Source organism: Scleropages formosus, chromosome 9 (genome assembly GCF_900964775.1).
Source record: "Scleropages formosus chromosome 9, fSclFor1.1, whole genome shotgun sequence".
Classification (NCBI taxonomy): Eukaryota; Metazoa; Chordata; class Actinopteri; order Osteoglossiformes; family Osteoglossidae; genus Scleropages; species Scleropages formosus.
In genome coordinates, this window is record NC_041814.1 from 10,695,536 (window position 1) to 10,717,240 (window position 21,705).

At 36.6% G+C, this 21,705-nt stretch overlaps 1 protein-coding gene across 1 annotated transcript in view; it reads right to left on the reverse strand.

Annotated features, from left to right (window-relative positions):
• Positions 1-3,305: 3,305 nt before the first annotated feature.
• The window catches only part of negr1 (neuronal growth regulator 1), a 181,758-nt gene continuing 163,358 nt past the window's right edge, over positions 3,306-21,705 (reverse strand). Inside the window, exon 7 of the mRNA XM_018726847.1 lies at positions 3,306-4,411. Within this exon, the coding sequence (XP_018582363.1) occupies positions 4,311-4,411 (101 nt within the window). The 3' untranslated portion in view covers positions 3,306-4,310. The remainder of the gene's footprint in view (positions 4,412-21,705) is intronic.

Genomic DNA, 21,705 nt, shown 5'->3' on the forward strand with positions numbered 1-21,705 from the left:
TGGTTCCAGCGTTTCACTTCCCCTGTTGGAAGCATTATCAGGGAGCTGCCAACATCTTGTAAAAGCTAGATGTGAACTGCAGTGTTCGATGAGGGTGGGTGCACTACCTATCAGGACCACCCGCTACGACCTCCGACCCCAAAAATAATGATAATAATAATAATAATAATAATAAATGTAACCACAGTAAGGGGGGCGCGGTGGCGTAGTGGGTTTGACCGGGTCCTGCTCTCTGGTTGGTCTGGGGTTCGAGTCGCACTTGGAGTGCCTTGTGACAGACTTGCGTCCTGTCCTGGCTGTGTTCCCTCCCCCTCCAGCCTTGCGCCCTGCGTTGCCAGGTTAGGCTCTGGCTCCCCTCGACCCCGGATGGGATAAGCGGTTTCAGATAGTGTGTGTGTGTAACCACAGTATTTATAATAGAGAGAGAGACACAGAAAGAGATAATAAATGTTACTACTGTCATGATGAATGAGGACAGTGAGGAGGCTGAACCCAAGTGCAGGATCATTTATTCAGAATAAAAGGACTAGATATTTTCTGGTGGTCAGGGACTAGGAATGTTTGGTCGACTGGCAAACTTAACAGAGGCAAGGATCCAAACCCGTGGTCGAGAGACAAGGCGGGGGTGGTTATTGAAAAGATTTGGAGATGTGGAACAGGACTGAGGAGTGATGAGGGACAGGACTTTGAAGAGCAAAGCGAAGTAGGTTTGAGAACACAGAGGGGGCAGTTGTCTGGAGTGAGATTCTGCAACTGGGAAGAAGTTGAAAAATGTAGTATAGCCGAGTATTCTCTCAGAGAGAGAGAGAAAGAGAGAGAGAGAGAGAGAGAGAGAGAGAGAGAGAGAGAGTGAGTGAGTGTGTGTGTGTGTGGCCCATGGAAAACATTAAAGAAACTTAAATGTTCACTTTTCCAATGTTAGTTGCCATTTCACCTTTCGCTTTATTATTTCCACTTTAGTTTCAGTCGTGATCGTTTTCCTTTTCTTTGATGCATCACCATCACTTGCATCGCATTTATGCTTTGGTGCCATGGTTAGGAGGGTAAAAACAAAAAAAAATTAAAGCCAAATACAATAAAACACGAGATACTGTTGACAGCAACGTGGTCCAACTGATAAGAAGCCTTTGTGCTACCCTGGGCTCACGCGCCCACGAGCTGACGAACCGCTGTAGCCGAGTAATGTTATGATACGTGTCGCAAAGTAGCACACATTTATTAAGTTATTATGGATCATTGTATGGCCACTTGAATTTTTAATTTAGCTGACTTTACAGGGGTTGTTCGTAACTACAGGTTGTATGTAAGCCCGACATTCGTAACCCGGGGACTGCCTATATATCTAAATATATATATATATATATATTGTGTGTGTGTGTGTAAACCATAGTTATCTATATTATGGTAATGTGCTTAAGAAGCAGATAGCAAACTGATTAAGTAACTGGACATTAAAGTCCTCACAGTAGCCCTGCTTTTGTACTTATGAGCATTTGACCTGAATTATCCCAGTAAAACATGACTGCAGAATAAAGGAATACGATTGTGAGCTACTTACACTGGTTTATACTGAAAAGTCTGCCCAGCATTTAATAATATCAGAGAATGCTTGGACATTTTTAAAATGTTATGTGAATTTACTCAGATCTTTAAAATGCTTAGCATTAACAGATTTTCTTGTCTTGATGTATTTATGGAAAGTTTTATTCTAAGGGTTAATTTTCAATTAAATTATTAGTAGTAAGGAAAAAAATGAAATTCTGGATTTCAGATTAAGCTCTATACAGCTACTAGATTACTACATCATTATACTCTGAACCCTACTCTGAACCTTCTACTCCTAAAAACTTCTATTTTCTTATACTTACAGTAAGGTCTGTATTGTCCTCATTTTTAAATGCTATGATGGGCTTTTGTGGTAATTTTCAAAGAGAATCACCCCTCTCAAGAAAATGATAAAAGGATAATACAGTCATGTCAAAACCACAAAACTGATTATCTGAAATCATCCCACACAATGTAAAGTTGACATAATAACATAAATACCAGTGGCTAATCAATGAACTTACTGGTGTTATATGTTTATACTGTATATTGGTATTGTTTTTCATTTCACAAACAATAAATAAAAGTAAACAAACAAATAAAATTACAGTTGATTACAGTGGCCCTGAAGTGCAAGAGGGAGGCTGAAGCATCTTTTTGCTCCATATGTGTTTTGTAAAAAATTGTATAACTTTATTTATTTAGGGAATAATGGTCCTGGTCCTGTAGTAATCTAAAATTAACTAATATTATGGACTCTTGGCATTTATGTTTTGTAATTTTGTAATGTTTATCAATGGAGTTATTTCTTTTTTTGTGATTTTCTTTCAGTTTTTTTACCTTTGTTTTTCTTGTATTTTGCATTTAATTGCCACAGATGATGTGAAACCAAACATAATGATAAAAAAGCAATCAAATAAGTAAAATTAAAAAATAACACAGGTAAAATAAGTTAAAAATAACAAAGAAATATACATATTATATTTTACATATTTCAATTATTTTTTGAAAAATGTGCTCAGATAATTTTCTTACAGAATGATTAAAAGTTATAAATACTGTATAACATTTATTTTTACTGGTTTTTCACATGGCTGACATAAGCATTCAGGTGACATTCTACAGAACCTGATTGATTTAAACATTTTTCAGTTTTATTAATTTCTTGATTTGTTTATATCTTCATATATAATAAATTAAGACCCATACATATCCTTTTGTTATTTACAAAGGACGTGTGGTTATATACGCATAAAGCACTGTTGTGAGTAATGAAAGGTGAGTATCGTAAAAAAAAAAAAAAAAAAAAAAAAGCTATTAGTACAACTTAAAGTATCCATAATAACTTCGTTCAACTACATTAACACCATCAGTTTAAAATCTTTTGGCATATTAATCACTGAACAGAAACAGTTTCACAGAATTTTTAAATCTGTAAATTCATTTTCAAATTGTCTGAAAGGAGTTGACATGACAATTATTACTGACAATTAGATTTTTCTTTAATGTTCTCTTTAGTATCAAAACTAAAATTCTTGAGGCTTTTTTGAACTTCTTTAAATATAATAGAAGGGATATAATTCATTACAATGAGCATTAAAATTGTTCTTTGTAATTTAATGGAAAATTTATTTAGTGATTGGTTAAGAATATTGAATGTTGAAGACTGAAGATACTCTTGATTATTCAGGAATACTGAACAGTGCTAAGAAAGTAAGACTAAGCAACTTTCAGTTTTAAAACTGCAATATTAAACTTATTAATGGAAATTGACAGAAAGGGCTTCACTATGTAATACACAAATTTCCCTGGATAGGCAAATAAAAAAAAGTAGCTATGTTACTATGTGTACATTTTTGGAACATCAGTAAGAATAGTTTTTATTAGCAAACAATAGTAATGGAGTTTAAGGTATACCTTAGAAACAATACTGGGAAGCAATTGCAATATAACTACTTCAGAAGAATCTCAAGTATCATAAGGAACAGGGGACATCCCCATATGCTACATATAGAGCTACCTATCTGTACATTGATAGGCAAACCCTGTTGTACTCTAGGATTGAGTAACAGCCTACAAAAAAGCAGAATACTCAGTCCAAAGCTCATGGGGTCAAAAAGTATGCTTTAAAACTGAATAAAATTGAAACTTTAATTAATAAATTAAATTGAATAGTCATATATTAAGGTTAATAGGTGTCCATAATGTTCTCCTTCTGATGCCTACACTGTTGCATGGTTATAATACTAACAACTCTGGCAGAATCCCCACACCCTCTACCAACCCTTTTTATGCATTAAGGTTTTTAATGAGATTCAATATTATGTCTGTTTTTTTGGCCTCTCTTCACACTGGCTACAGCATTTTTATGTAAATGATGTACTGCAGTACTGAGTTTGGCAGACTGGTATTTTTTTTACGCATTTAGAATAACACAGATGAAAATGTCGATTAATGCACCATCACCTTCACAAAGAAGAAGAAAAAAACTATTTTTGGAGTCTTTATGTGCATTAAAAAGGACAATGTGTACTGATTCAGCAAGTGGGCAATCGAAAAAAAAGAAAAAAGAAAAAAAGAATTTTTTTTGTATTTACATAAATGAGAAATTCCACAGAGAATGACCATCCCCACATGTAATGCTGATTCTATCCCACGCTGCTTTAACCAAATGGAATCAGATTTGATCCAGTCGCCAGCACTGAATATTCATAAATGCTTTAAGGGTTCGTTGCAGTCATTGTGTAGAGTGTGGCCGTCCTCAGCTAATATACACTTAAGAAGGAGCAGAGAGCCAAGACCAGGTACCGGCAAGATGACAGGACTTCAGCACTTCCTGTACTTCCATACGGTGCCGTGTTGGGTGCTGTGAGAAGTAGGAGAGAGACATATTAGTGTACAGTTTATAAAATGTAAAAATCCATCATAAATTTCACCATTCTTAATTTGCTTCTGTAACATGATTTTATTTTATATACTAATGAAATGTTAAATATGCATATCATGTCTTTAAACCATTGCCATAGTGAGAGCTTTATGGAACCCTGATAAATCACTGTGATTTTTACTACAGCAGACTGGGTATGATCTGTTCCCCAAAGCAAACAGAACTGGAGCTGGACACTTAGGAAACAACTGTGAGAGCAGGACTGAACGTGTGCAGGCATTCAACCTCCACTGTACCAGGGGGATATTAAATATTAATAAAAGGGAATACATGCTTACCATTCTGGTGCTTCTAGGAGAAGGGTGTAATTATCTCTAAACCTTATCAAAGCAACTTGGACATAAGGATGTACTATAGTTAAAGAGAAATTTTGACAAATAAAAAATGTACACTGTTCATAAATACATTCATTTGTATTTGTATTATACCTATTTCTCTAGATAGAAACTAATATTTACATAGTTGTATTTGGTTTTTCAAGCATTCAGTGCTGATAAGCATGCTTCATTTCAACAAAGGAAAGGGTGCATTTGTATCATGGACATTTAGTCAGTAAATATTCCAGTAAAATGTTTTATGTCTTTTTAAAAGATGTTACCGGGTACGCTCCGGTTCCCTGCGACCCCGTATGGGACAAGCAGTTCTGAAAATGTGTGTGTGTGTGTGTGTGTGTGTGTGTGCAGATGCCTGTATACAGTTACAGATATTTTATGCTATAATAATAGTAGGATTATAATAATAGTACATGGATTGATTTGTGTCTTCATATTTACTAGTTTTAAATGGGATTACACATGCTGCTATGCTTTGGAATTTGCTTATAAAACCATCTGATATTTACAAGTATTCTGGGATACCAAATAGGAAGGCAGGAGGAGAGAAACTGTTAGATATTGCGAGAGTGCCTGGCTAATGCATTGTTCAGTTCCTTGACCAAACTACTGTGGAAAGTGCTGCAGACCACTTTCTCGATCTCATTCTGCTTCCATCCATGGCAGCGGATAATGACACATTTTTACTGAGCTAGGGGAGCGAGTATGGTAACCATAGAAACAGATAGTTCCGGTATGGTGTTTCTGGTGGAATCAGTGAAGATGCACTGCGTAACTACTGTAACAAAATGATTCTAGCCCTAAGCTGCTGTTGCAGTATTTATCAGAAAATTTCACTTCCTTACAAGAACCATAATAAAAGTGCATTTACACTTATGGAAAGGAGCAGTGAATGCTACATACTGTAAGATATATAAAATACAATTTTATCTTTTTTGGTGCAGTGTAGGTGTAGAGAGCTCTCTACATAAACACCATATATCCATATTTTGTCTAATGGGCAGATTCATAATAAATTTCTGCCAACAGCAAAATAATCAAGTGCTAGAAGAAATTAAGGGAACAGTATATTACTTGGTTATTTACAGTTCTTCAATCTCTGCTGTTTTTAATATCCCACAGCAACAGTTCTGGGTCTCCTTCTGCATTCGTGGCAGTATGTGGTTACAGCTTGGCATTTTAATTAACTACATCTCAAGGAATTGCAGATGACATCAATGTTTGAATATGACGGAGCAGAATGAAAAATAATTTAACAGCAAGAAAATGCAGATCCCTGCACTGCTGTAGATTCTGATAGCACTGAAATAATTGATTTTAATCTCTTACCATCGTTCTTTACAATAGACAATGACAGGTCTCTTTTTAGTCCAGTAGTTAATAGCAGTAATAGCAGAAATCATTTGCTGAGTATAACTGTGCCAAGAGAACTCTTATCTTTGTCATTTCTCTCTCTCTCTCTCTTTCTCTCTCTCTCTCTCTCTCATACACAGACGTACGCACATTCACAATAAAAGACTATGTTGCATATTTAAGCCCTATTGCATTGTCCATATTATCAACCCATTTTTTACTTGTTTTTACTAAAACATACTTTATGAGACTTTCATGAAATCAGTACAACTGAGGCACAAAAGATAGTTTTCAGAGTCTTGCACTTAGCAATTTATGATAAAATCATATGACAATGACAGTCCAATTACTGTTTACGTGTATTGTGAGTCATAATTTGACATTACTTCATCCCCATAACAGCACTATTGTAATGATTTCAGTGTCATTACTGTCTTGTTTCCAAAAATACTGCTGAAGAATACGAAACCAGCTGTTTTTAAGCTTGTAAAATACACAAAGTCAGCAAAAGTTTAAACTGAATAACACAAATCTCTTCTTGTCTTTACCATCTTCTTTACTGCAGTGGATTTTCAGCGTTTGTAAAATATATATTCATTTATTAGTATTGATTTCCCAAGACAAGACCAGGGCAGGATGGGAGCATAGTATGCAGTGCAGGTGTCTCACAGCTCCTGGGCAGTGGGTTTGAGTCCAGCTCAGTAAATGTGAAGTTTGCCTTTCAAATATTAATATGTCCTTGTCATGTCTGCATGGGGTTCTTCCAGGTACTCTAGTTTCCTCCCATAGTCCAAAAATGTGTTTAATGTGAATTGGTGACTCTAAATCCGTGGCAGCATGTGAGTGAGTATGTGTGGTAAGCATTGTAAAAGACTGGTGTCCCATTCAGGGTGTAGCCGACCTTATGTCTTATGCCTCTGGGATAGACTCTGCACCGCTATGGCCTTGCCCTCTGCAGGTGATTACTGATAATGGATACATAGATGGATGGATGGACAACAAGTACTGCTGCCTAATTTGCCTGTAGCTTTAATATGTTTACTTAAGTCTAATAAAAGTTATGACTAATTTTGCCTGCCTCCTCGGCAAAGAGTCTGGGAGTAATAATTGACTCAGGTCTGTCTTTCTCTCAGCACATCAAAGGCACAACCTAGCCACATCCTGAATAACATTCGCAGGATCCGTCCTTATTTAACAACTGACTCTATGCAAGTACTTGTCCAGGCCATGGTGACATCCCTCCTGGACTACTGAAACTCTGCCCTGTCTAGCCTTCTGGCTTCAGACGTCAAATCTTTACAGCTGATACAGAATGGTGCTGCATGAGTTGTGTTTGACCTGGTGAAGCATTCTCATGTATCTCCCCTCCTCGTCTTTCTGCATTGCTTCCTATAGCTGACCGGATCAAATTCAAGAGCATAGTTATGGCCTACAAAAGCACTAGTGGAACTGCTCCCAGATATCTTCAAGATCAATCACTACATCCCAACCAGACTGCTATGCTCATCCTCCTCTGCCAGCTTGGTGGTCCCATGCACAAAAGGTCCAAAATCAAAAGCACAAAAGTTTTAATTTTTGACTCCCATGTGGTGGAATGACCCCCTCTCTCATTCAGAACTGCTGAATCTCTCTTTACATTTAAGAAGGGTTTTAAAACTCACCTCTTCCAGACTCACTTCACCCGTGATCTTGTTCAGCACGTTAAAGTGTAATTATTTATGCTCAATAACCTTTTCATTATAAATGCTGAACAACGAACAAACCTTTACACATATACTCGTGATTTAAATGTTTGTTATAATTTTGTGATTAGAAATTGTTGATTTTTGGATAAACCTTTATGCTGCTACTTGTGTGATGTACATCTTAGAATCACGCATCTGCATCTAAGTTTCTCTTTCTGTTATGCACTAGTATTTTTCTGCGAGATGTATGTTGCTTTGGAGAAAAGTGCCTGCGAAATGAATAAATGTAAATGTAAGATTACTGTATGTCTACATTTATGATTTCATTGAATTGCACTCTATGATTTAAAACATGTACTTTCATACCTTGAAATATAAAACTACGTACCCAAATATTACTATAAATGCTGAAGTTTTCCCTTTTTGTAGGCTATTGTTTTCCAGTCATACATTAGAAGTGAGGCAAAGAACTACTATACTTTGTATTTCTATATGTTCTGTTTGAGACTAGTAATCTGCTATATGTGCAGTGTCACATATGCCCTGGAGGGATGCTCTTCATTGGCTTTAAGCGAGAGGTTGAATGTCCTTGACCATCATTCAGTGGCCTTTTGTTCCCCGGTTGCCTCTAGGGAAACTGAGATGTAATGTGCAACATATGGTCAAATCTGTGGCCTAACAGCACGAAGTTGTTCAACCCTTTAATTTTACACAGGTCTCATATCTTACACCATTTCAAATCAGCATTTCGCCATACCATATGTTTACACCAGGATATACACAGAGTCCAACCAGAAATTTTTATAATCACAACCAATAATTATGGAACACAAATTCTGTTATGTGCAAGAGTGGATACACAAAGTGCTCAAATGGAGTAAGACAAAGCCTACATAAAAACTGGCATGTTTCACAGTCAGATTAAAAAATCAATTCTCTATTTAATCTCCATAACAGGGTTTTTAAGATGAGGCTGTAATTTTAGAGATCATCTCATATACTCCCCAGCCTACAACTGTAAGTGTCCAACAGTCAAACTCAGAGCCATTCAGTCAAAAACACCAATACAACAAACATAAAAAATGCAAAATCTTACAAAGATCATACTATCAACTCTGGAACACATTTTACTGAAACTAAACTTGTCCTCTCTCAGACACAATATTAAAGAAAATGCCAATATGTCTAAATTTGGTGAAGATTAAAATAATTTGTCCTTTAAAGATTAAAATTTTTGCAAAAATATCTTGTAGCAATATTTTTGAATTAATTTAAATTATATCTTGCTCTTCCATTAGAAACACATATTACAACTCCAATTCCAAAAAAAGTTGGGACAGTATGGAAAATGCAAATAAAAACCAAAAGGAGTGATTTGTAAATTTGCTTTGTATTTTTTCTGAAATTCATGCCTGCAACAAGTTCTAAAAAATTTGGGACAGTTGGGCGTCTTCACTCATCAGACCAAAAAACACGATTCCATTGTGTTTCCATAGTCGGCAGCACTTTTGGACAGTGTTTTTTGGCTGGACAGATGTATGGCTTCTGCTTGCATAGTAAAGCCTTAACTTGCATCTGTGGATGCAGTGGCAAATGGTGTTGAATGACAAAGGTTTACTGAAGTATTCACAAGCCCATGTCATGATATTCTTTACAAGTGTCTGACAGTTTTTAAGACAGTGACCTCTGAGGGATCGGAGATCACGTGCATTCGGAAGTGGTTTTTGGCCTTGCCCTTTCAGCACCAAGATTTGATTGGATTCTTTGACTCTCTTCATTGTATTGTGCACTATAGCGGGTGAAATGGCAAAAATCTTACCGATTTGTCTTTGGGAAACATTTTTCTCAAAGTGCTGGATTATTCGTTGATGAATCTGCAAATTGGCAAGCCTTGATCCATTCTTGCTGTTGATGAGCAAGGTCTTTTTGGAGGCTCCTTATATGTTGTAACACGATTGCCTTACTTGTTTAACATTACCTTTTTCACATCACCTTGTTATTTCAACTTATCACATTGCTACTAGTCCTAAACTACCCCTCTAACAACTTTGGAATTTGTTGCAGGCATCAATTTCAGAATAAACATACATTCAAAACATCTTGTTGTTATACCGTTTTTATTGAATACAAGTCAAAGTAAATTTACAAATCACTCATTTTTGTTTTTATTAGCATTTTCCATACTGTCCCAGCTTTTTTGGAATTGGGGTAGTGTTTGTAAGACGGGCACTGTAATTATGACAATTTCGCATAAACATCATTTTTAAAAAAAATTGAAGTAATAATGTATAGTGTATATTGAATAACAAATAATTATTATTTTTATTATTATTATTATTATTATTATTGTGGAAGCTTTGTAACACTCACTGAATATACTACTGACAGTCTAGAAAAAAGAACCCTCTGATTTTGACCCAACTCAGTTAATTGGCTTATTTCAGGTCACCGAGAAGTTTAATCATTATAATGAATGGTTCCTTAGTTTTTATAATTGGATTCCTAAACACTGTGGATAAAACGATAGGCGTCAACCTTTGATAGCAATTTTACCTTTAAACTGAATTGACTTGAAGACTTTATTGTAATTGTACTGTTGTGAAATACAATGAAATTATAGATTTATGAAAGTACCAAGCTGCTGCGTCCATGCGTGCTGCCATTTTGTATAGCTTTTTTTTCAAAAAAATTTCCCACTTTTTTCCACTCCGTCTATTCTGAGAAAAAACTCAATTTTTAACATTAAATTGCCATTTTCTGAATGAACTTTGAGAAATAGAAGCTACTTTAGCATTATTCTATGAGTTTTTGACTGATTGTCAGCCATTGCGTGATTTGGAGGGACATGAGTAAAAATGAGTAGCATAGTAAATAAAATGTTTGTCATTTCTGCTGACTGCAGCATGGATTTGCAAAAAAAAGAAAAATGCATGGAAAAAGAAGCTGTTTTCCATTCACCTTGATCTTCAAAAGAATAACTTAATCATAACCATAGTAGAAAATGGGCACTGAAGAAATAACATAGTTTTGAAATCTTTCTTCTTGGAATCTCATCAATATTATGAAAATGTTCTGTGGAGTTCCATTTCAAATGGTGACAATTTTGGAATTCCACAGCATGCCAGGTTCGGGGATTAACCAGGTAAACTGTGGTAGTGGGTGGTTTTGCAGACATTTTGTTCTTCATTCCCAGAATAACCAGTCACACCAACGCAACAAAGCTCTCAGTGAAACAAGAAATGTTAAAGGCCTACAGCTATGACAGTAAGGAGGCAAAAAAATTGACATGACTCAACAAATGAAAGCTAAAGTAATGTCAAACCTAAACCCAAGACTTCGCCAGTTTCAAAAGCAGAAATTCCAAACCTAATTTTCCAAGTCTAAACTTTTAGTGCTTATTGTCCCTGGTCCACAAATGCGCAGTTATCATGTACATCTGGCAGTCTGAAAGATTGGGTGTGGTCAGCCTGAAGAAGTGCCACACTGATTTGTTATGTCGACTCTTGCACACAGTCTGCTTCAGGTTTAAAATATTTTATACCTCATAATATGGATTAATGCCATTGCTTTTAGGAGCCTGAGGTTCTGCTCCCTGATTTTTACAAAGCTCTCTCAGAACATAAGACTTTTTTTATCTCTCTAATAGTCTCTGTGATTTGACTCTCCTACAGCTATAAGACATAAAAATGGCAGAAAGACCAGCTGCCACTTCCACCTCTGGCTACTTGGTGGGCCCACTCAAGAGAAGTCCATCGATAGTCTGTAGGTTCTCAATTTAGCCTCATTTTGGTGGAATTAGCTATCCCTTAGAACTGCCTAATCTCTTTCAGCATTGAAGATGGATCTCAAAACACATTTCATTAAACCCTCTTCTCTCAATCATAAAAGCTCCATAAATTTGCATCACACCATTTGTTACAACTACCTTTATACTTCCTCTCAGACTATTTCCTATTAAACTTCTATAGGTAATTGTACTTCTATAGATGGCTACAAGGTGGCAACAGAGAAACTGTCTCTGTTTCAAATTTGCATGCTAAGTTATTTGCCTATAGTGAAATGCACCTTTGTTTCCTCTGAGATATACATTGCTTTGAAGAAAAGTATCTGCTATATGAATAAATGTAATGAAAAAGTAAATGTAGATATCAGTTATTAGTGGGGACATAAGTCCGCATCTCTCCAACCAGCAGACTGAAACATTTCACATTCAGGGTCAAAATATACATTTTAGGCACTGGCAATAAGGCTGGGCAGGACTGGGTGGTGCCCAATCTACCATGTGTTCTGCCCACCCAGGCAAGTTTTTACTTGAGCTTTTACTTCACTTATTTGTGCTGTTTTTGATAGGTTGGCCGTATATGTCGTTTGAATCGTCAGTTTAAGAGATTTCACATTAGCAGCACAAATGTGTGAAGACAAAGGTTGGTCTAACAGTTGACACTCCAGACATTTCACAAATGTTTTGTGTGTCACAGTTCTGTAATAGCTTTGATTCGTTTAGTTATATTTTTATTATAATTCAGTATTATTCTAGTACTCTCTATTTGTGCCAGGGGTGCGGTGGTGCAGTGGGTTGGACCACAGTCCTGCTCTCTGGTGGGTCTGGGGTTTGAGTCCTGCTTGGGGTGCCTTGTGATGGACTGGCGTCCCATCCTGGGTGTGTCCCCTCCCCCTCCGGCCTTACGCCCTGTGTTACCGGGTAGGCTCCGGTTCCCCGCGGCCCCGTATGGGACAAGCGGTTCTGACGATGTGTGTGTGTGTATTTGTGCTCAAGTAGTGTCTTGTTGGCCAGTTCTGTACCTACCAGATGCAAAACAAACAATTGTTATTTGCATTTTTTTGTAAATAAAATCATTTGTCCACTTTTGTCTCTGATTCTTAAATTCAAATCTACCTTGGAATATGCACTGATGCTGAAAAGATCTACATTATATTTATTCACTTAGCAGGTGCTTTTCTCTGAAGGATGTACATACACACAATGTCTGTAAGAGCTTGCCCCAAGTGGGGTTGCGGAGCTTAGCCCAGCAACACAGGGTGCAAGGGGAGGGAACACACCCTGGATGCAACGCCAGTCCACCACAAGGTACCCCAAGCAGGACTTGAACCCCAGACCCACCAGAGAGCAGGCCCAGGTCAAACCCATTCCCCCCCCCAAAGTGACATACATCTCAGAAAACAATACAAAAGCACATTACACCAAGAGACATAAATGCAATAAATTGCCCACCCTACCAGAGCCAGAACGAGAACCACCCCTGGTTCCTACACAGTTTCTCCTCTACAGCTAGATGTACAGTTACAATAAAAATATAAGAACAACTGAGAAATTACAAATAACTTTCTTCAGCTAGTGTTTCAAAAGTTTCAGTTAAAAACTATATTGTTACTACAAAAATGCCATTAATCATATACTGTATTTAACATTGCATAACAGTTACTAATTTAGGCCCAAGTGCACAAAACACCTTCACATTTTTTCATTAAAGCTTCTTTCCCTTTTTCTTCTGTTTGTCAGATTTTAAGGACAAAGTTACACATTTAATGGTGACATTAAAAACAGAACAAATTTAACTAAATCAGTTAGGCAAGTGAGATGTTTAAGATGCTTTTGGACAAAGTGATTAATATTGCACACAGGTATGCCTCCTGAAACCGCTTGTCCCATGTGGGGTCACGGGGAGCCGGAGCCTAACCCAGCCACACAGGGCATACGGCTGGAGGGGGAGGGGACACACCCAGGACGGGACACCAGACTGTTGCAAGGCACCCGAAGCAGGATTTGAACCTCAGACCCATTGGAGAGCAGGACCTGGTCAAACTCGCTGCACCACCGTACCCCCCTGATTAATATTGCCTTAAGAGTAATTTTAAAAGAAAACGCATTTTAATGTGCTTTGAGCAATGAGCAAGTTATGGAGTACTAGAACTGCTTGAAGTTGCTCACTTTTTACAGGTAGTCATTAGACAAACAGACCAAAGCAGTCAGACTGACCTGAAACATTCAACACCTCTGAGAAATGTGCTCTAGGAACTATTTGTTTTACTGTCTACCCCTTTTACTTAGGAAGAACAATACATATTTTGGAATCTTTAAGAAATTTCTCTGTTCGTGTAACATCAACAACCATGACATTCTCAAGCCAGCTGAAAGTAACATCATGTTAAAATATATCTCACACAATTATTGCTTTTGTAATACAACAAGCTGCACAAATACTTTACTTCTAATGCCAGTAATCCTATCATACTTTCTATCATTTAGTGTTCTTTTAATGATTTGTCAGAAGGCCTCAGCAATGAGTGAAGTCATAGAAGTGAGATTGGTCTCAAGCCAGTAAACCTTTATTCTATCAACACAGTGTAAATGAGACACTATACTAAGCTATCTATAATTATTTCCCCTATTTATACAGCAGGTAATTTTACTGGAGAAATTCAGGGTGAGTAATTTGCTCATGAGTGCTATAGCAAGAGCAAGGATGAAGACAGGTTTTTTGACTGAAAGGACACAGCTCTAACCACTACCCTACTTGCCAACACCTTATGCACTTCTTGGATAAGATATGCTTATACCTCATATTAGAAGAGGTCACCTATTACAGATGGTTCATTTAAGAACATGAATAAACTTAATATGATAAATACTAAAAAAACCATCAGTTGTAATGGTTTCACAATCATTGAATTCACTGAAATACTAAGTACATTCAAAACATGCTAGTAATAATCTATTACAAATACATGCAAGATCTACAGTAATATGCTGTTGCCAGTCCAGATTGCCTTTTCTTTCTCTTGTTAGGTGGTTATTCAACAAATATTGAAATGCAGTAAACCGTTAATATTTAAAAAGAAACTTGGCTACACTAATGCAGAATCAGAACCTAAATACTAGTAAACACAGAACACAATGATAATCAAGTATTCAAGCGTATATTTATAATAATAATAAGAAAAAAAGATATTCAGGATGGTTACATTTTGAATTTTATTGATTATTATTCGATTACTACTGTGTACACATTATTTTTAATGTGATATTAGTTTTTGGCAGACAAAAAATCTTTTTGTATGGTATCCAGTGTTTGCACTCATTTTAATAATTTCCTTGCCAGTACAGAGAGTGTGCTAAGGAGTTTAATTGTACAATATTTGGTTCCATTCCCTTATTTCTTCATTTTGTTCATTTAAAATTTCATCTGGTGTCGTTTATTATTACAATAAAAAATAAAAAGAAGTACATTTTTGCCAGACAAGACTGATGAAAACATTTGGAAAGCTACCTTTTTCATTGGCAACTGAAAAACCTGAACTGTGAAACTTATTTCCAAGGCTAAAAGCTACTTCAGGTTATGTAATGCATTTTGCTCTATAATTTTGCTACTGACAGCTCGACACTATATGTTTACACCTTTGCAGCTGTGCCCTCTACTGAGTCCTACTATTATTTGTGGACAAGACCTGGGAGCCTGGATTTCTTCATAGTCAGTGCCTTGTTCACTGCCCCAAGGATCAACAGATAAAAGTTACAGTTTCCTGAAGTTACATTCATTCAAGTGTTTATTATTCTATTCATTGCTTAGAGCAAGAAGGTCTTCTGTCAGTATACAAGAAAACATTTTTTGAAGCTTAGAAGCTTTATTTTATTGTTCAGAGTTTCATGGTTGAATGCACATATAACAAGAAATATTTTACAAAAATATCTTCAGCTAGGGGGTGCGGTGGTGCAGTGGGTTGGGCCACAGTCCTGCTCTTCGGTAGGTCTGAGGTTCGAGTCCCGCTTGGGGTGCCTTGTGACGGACTAGCGTCCCGTCCTGGGTTTGTCCCCTCCCCCTCCGGCCTTACGCCCTGTGTTACCGGGTAGGCTCCGGTTCCCCGCGACCCCGCATGGGACAAGCGGCTCTGACGATGTTTGTCTGTCTGTCTATCTTCAGCTACAAAAAATTAAATAATTTAACTCAATATAGGTAAGTAGTACAGTATGGAATACAACCACAACCGCTTAAGAAGTTATTTTAAAATGCAGAGAACAGAACAGTTCATTAAAAAACTATTAGTTTACAGTTGACATTTTAATTGAAGTACACTCACCCCTCAAATAATGGGGCCCTGTACAAGGAAAAATTACTTTAACAGATTGTGGAAAAATATACATTTCATGATCATAGGATATAGAGCTCTAGCAACATGAATACCCTTATACTAGTGTAAGTAAAGTCAAATCAAATGAAGATCATCTAGAGTAAAAGAATTGTTTGTAATGCCACATAATCCTCTAACAGCATTGTGTCCATGTGCTTTGCAGATTGACATTGACAGTGATCTTATTTTTTTATATCATAAACATCCATGAGCCAAACTTTGAAGAAGCATCCATTTAGTGTACCGTATAATGTATCTCACAGCCTGGTCTTGCATAGTAGATTCTGGACTGACCCCAGCCCTACACTGGACAAACAAACACACACACTGTCTGAAACCGCTTGTCACCGAGCAGGGTCACGGTGAACCGGATCCTAACCTGGCAACACAGGCTGCAAGGCTGGAGGGGGAGGGGACACACCCTAGACGGGACACCAATCCATCGCAAGGCACCTCAAGCAGGACTCGAACCCCAAACCTGCCAGAAAGCGGGACCCGGCCAAACCCGCTGCGCCACTACACCCCCCTACTTGATAAACAGTTGTTGATAATAAACGATTGAATGAATGAATAAAATTAAAAGAAAAGCCAGAAATAATACTTTTTCTTACTATTATTACACAGTTTCTCCTTGTTGTCACTGCTGTGCATAAAGAGTTCTTTTATTTTGGCTTTATAGTTACAATGGTAAGTGAAAAAGTATCCACAATAATGTTTATAGAAAAGCTACTGAGAATACTCTTGTAATTTTAAGTGATGTTTTAGTCCAGGAACCAGTTGTCTTTCTATAAGTAATAATGTTAATTTCACCCCCTCAAAACTGAGATTCCCCTACCAGTAATTTCATGGAATAAATTAACCTTGTAAAGCAATGGAAGGCTATTGCCAATCTTCACTTCAGATCAATTCCCTGCTGAATGAAGAGTCCAAAAAAAGGAACAAATATTCCAGTTTGCTACCTTACTGTACATACAATCACATTTAGATTGTGATTCTAGAGCTGTGGAATATAACCCTATGATGGACTTGCATCCCATCCAGGGTGTACCGCCTCTGAGCCTTGCACCCAGTGATTCCAGGATAGGCTCTGGACCCCCATGGACCTGAACAGGACAAGCAGTTCATGACAATTAGATAGATGGAATATCCAAAGCCTATTTATGATATTATGTATGTATATTAAGCTACATACAATTTTTTCCCCATTTATACAGGAAGCGCATTTCTACTGGCACAATTCAGTATGGATATTTGTTCTAAAGCAGGAGGAGGGATTTCAATCTGACCCCTTGACTGCAAAGTGATAGCTCTAGCTAGTCCACTACCTGCTGCACAAATCAATACATTCCCACAGAAATACATATCGCAATGAAAATGTAAGGGACTATTTAAAACATAGGATTTACATCAATAACTGAATTTCATCATTTACTAAATTATCATTAAATTATCATCCCAGAATAAACCTGTACTTTTGATGTTGTGTACAGTAGTACAGCAATTCAAGGGGTTCACAAAGGCTACTTCAGACCTTGGAGACTGTCCAAACCCTGTTAAAATCATATAAAGAGGTAACACTACATAAAGAGTTTAAAACAAAGACTGATGGTTACCAGGAAGAAAAAGCCAGTTGTTATAGATCACTCCCTGCATTTTATACCTATAAAATATCTGAATAGTGGTCTGAAGTGAAAAGGGTAATAGTGTAGTAGTAACTGTTCCGACTTACATCAAATCTGATTTAAAGACAGACCTAGGAAAGGAACTCGTTCGTAATCCGGGCACTGCCTGTATCTAGTGAGGTACCCAATCAGAAATTGTGGGGCATTACTATAAGTGACTGATCAAATTACCAAAGTTGCTTGGGATACTAATAATTTTATATGATCTTCATTAGCTATCCAACATTTTTTGTATATGAATATGAATAAATTTAATGGTAAACTGTAAAGGTAATAGTAAATAAATGTTTCTTCCATGGTTTCCGTTATCATTTCTAGATATATACACACAGACACACACACACACACATTTTCAAAACCGCTTGCCCCCTATGGGGTCACAGGGAACCGGAGCCAACCCGGTAACACAGGGCATAAGGCCAGAGAGGGAAGGGACACACCCAGGACGGTACGCCAGTCTGTCGCAAGGCACCCCAAGCGGGACTCAAACCCCAGACCCACCGGAGAGCAGGACTGTGGTCCAACCCGCTGCGCCACCGCACCCCCAGTTTCTATATATATATATATATATATATGTATATATATGTATGTATATGTATGTATGTATGTATGTATAGTATTACATGTTTGGTAGCTTGAAAAGTAAAATATTTACAACAATAGAATGGCTGTGCCAAATTCATGGAAGAGCAGAAAATGAAAGAGAAAAAAGCACTCTAACAGAAAATGTCAGAGCTCACACAAAAAGCCTTATCATTGCTAAATCCACTCTCCTTTCTTCTGTTGGCTTATCCTCTCCGGCACATTGACACTATCTGTGTGTGACTTACACCATCGTCATAAATATAACATCCCTGCCAGTGACACATATACTTTACCTTGATATGAGTGCTGTCAAATTTCATGACTTTAGGGCAGAAAGTGCTTTACACCTTTATGTTCAAACTTCTTGCCAGAGGTATAAACTTGTGGCTTAGAATTACTCTATTTGCAGGGGCACCCAAGTGTCTCAGCCAGAAAAGTCACCACTCCTTTAGTTCAGATCGTGATTTGAGTCAGAACTGTGCTACTGGGTGTTTCATATTTAAAATACCCCCATTGTGGTTTTCTCCCAATCTGTGGACCATGGTTTAACTAGAAATCATAGCTCTCTGTGACAGGTAAGATATTCCTTAAGTTATTACTAAGTCCCCTGTGTGATGACATGTTACTTGAGGCTTGGCAGGGAATGCATGCAACAGTCACTACCCCAAAGCATTCAGAAAGGCAGGTGATAGACTGAGAATTGCCAAAATTTGTGCATATTTCAAAACAACTACACATAAGGACTATGGGGATACTTAAAAAATGATTTAGAGTATTTGTTCTGGAAAATTTTATAGTATGATTAATGAACCTTTAAACAGAGCACTTCAACTGCTCACTGGCAGAAGCTTTTAAAATCCAGTGCAAACTAAAAAAGTGGTGCATCAATTAATCCAACAGCATGCAACTAACTGCTACAGTAAATCAGAGATTATTCCATGTAAAGTCCCCACAAATTCAATTATTATCTTTTGCTTCTTTGTCTACAAAGTTTGAGATTCTGTGCTCTAATTTAACTGGAAATAATTACTGGTGCAATCATAATTTTCTTGTTAGCAAGTATAGCTTGTGTGAAAGTTCTGTACAGTGCACAGCAAAAGTTGGTCTGATCCATGCTCACACTGTGAAATTCAACAATTCAATCAAAACTAGCTTTGTACCCAACAAAATGGAGAAAATCAAACATTTAATCTATGTATCATGCATTATCTATTTATTTCTGTTTTTCTCAGAAATGAGAGACACAATGAAACTGGTTTATGAGTGTATTTCTGGCATTTCTAAGAACTGGTCAAGTCATATTTCCTTTGGATAACTAAAAAAAGAAAATGTTCTCTACTGAGAGTTTTCGAAACAAGACTTACACATACAGCATTGCTGATGGTTTATTAATACAAATTCATAAATTAAAGAAAATCAGCTAACCTTAGAGGTCAACCATCCAAACATAAATTATGTTAAATGATTTATAAATAAAAGGATCTGACATAATGACGTTAGTGAATGCATTCAAAGAAACAATGTCCTCCATCTGGTTGGTTTACTGCACTTAATTTTTCCCAGAATTGTTTGTGCCCATTTACTTCAAAAATATCACTTGCTGTTGTAAGGATTACTCAGTGTTGTTCAGTCAAGTGCTACATTTATATGGGGCTCAGTCCTGCTCAGGGTGTACAGAGTTTGAATGACTGTCCCTGTGTTTGCACTGCCTAGACATGCCCAGAATAAGGCCATGATAAACTACTTCTGTTCCTCCTTTGCTACGAAAACCACAAATGGTTGCTGTGAGTCAGAGTTGACTTGATGGCAAGCATACATATAATTATCAAATAAGCAAATTTACCCTTTATTTCTTTGAGGGAAAATAGCTACACCAAGAGTAGCAAGAAATGTATTTTTTTTTTTACAAAATCTAAAACATCAATCTGTATAACCAGTTAAAAAATATTAATTCTGAAGGACATATTAAAAAAGGCATGAAAAGCTTGGCATATAATCAAATTAATGGTTAAAAATTGAAATAACTTTATATTTAAAATTATAATGCATTTTAGAAGCAAGTGTTCACATGTAAGGGTCTCCAAATAAAAACAGATACTAACCCACTGTACTAACAGGCAAAATGCATTTCAGGAGCAGGAAAAAAGTAGCCTTCCCCTTTACTTTCATATAATCTGGTTCTGCCACTTTTATTTCTTTGAAAGATATCAACACCTTTCAGCTGCCTTTATAGGCTGTAAAAAGCCTCCCCTTTTTAAATGTTTTGCCAGTGGCAGGTACATCTCATGAGTGTTTTCAGAACTTCAGACTTGATTGACTATTCATGATTTTGTAGGGAGTTCAAAAAATTGCCGAATGAAAATTGCTTTCACCTTTCAATTTGATTGAAATCACTATTACACATAGGAATGTTTAACTCTTTTTAAACTCAGGAATAAAAAGAACAGACACTACAACAAAAACTCACCTCTATAAAAGGGGATTCAACATGCAGGTGGTACTGTAACTCACAGCTATCGATTTGTCTGGTCTCTAGAACTGATTCATGATTTCTGCCACTATTTTGGTCAGACAGTATTTAGGTACTTGTACATTTTAATTAAATGATTTGTCACTCTGAAAACCAAATTAATCATTTGGCAGCTAGGTTTCATGTCTTTATCAGAAAATGACTTAAGGGAAAGGAATTTATTGCTGTTGTCATTCCAAGTCCCACTACAATAATTTTATACTATTGCTAAAACTAGGCTTGGTGAAATTAAAACAAGTTCTCTCACTGTTTAAATTTCTTTGGTTGGAACCACATACTGAAAAGGATTGCATAAATGAATTTGCTCCTCAATTAAAATTTTCTTTCTATTTCCTGGAGCTTCCTATTTGACAGGTTCATTCAAAGCAGATTTTCTTTCACTGCAGCAAACATGTCTCTATTTGTAACAGGAGATAATTATGTGACTTACCCATCAAAATGTTTAGTGAAATGCTGAACAATCTTCATTAAGTAAAGCATGTCAGTACTTTCTAACCTGCGGGCTCATACAAAACATTATTTTGTTGTAAACTCACTGAATGCTAATGTTTTTTCAAAAATGACAAAAATTGTTTCCTTTGGGTATAATACATTATTGGCATACAGTCGTGGTCATTGGTGGGATTTTTAAATCAGCCATATGTTTTAAATTGAGTAAGCTGTTATTTAATTTAACTGATGAAATTAACTGTTCAATAAAAAATCGTAGAATGTACACCTGTGTTTACTGAAAGCTAAGTGACCCGTTTCAATTTCCAACTGGTGATGACCGGGAATTAATTTCTTACGATTTTTTTTTTTTTTTTTTTAAATTAAGAAAAAGAAATTGCCATTTAATAACTGTGGTTTTCCTTTATTTTTTCTTTTCATTTCAATGACAGTTTTAGCTCAGCCCTCA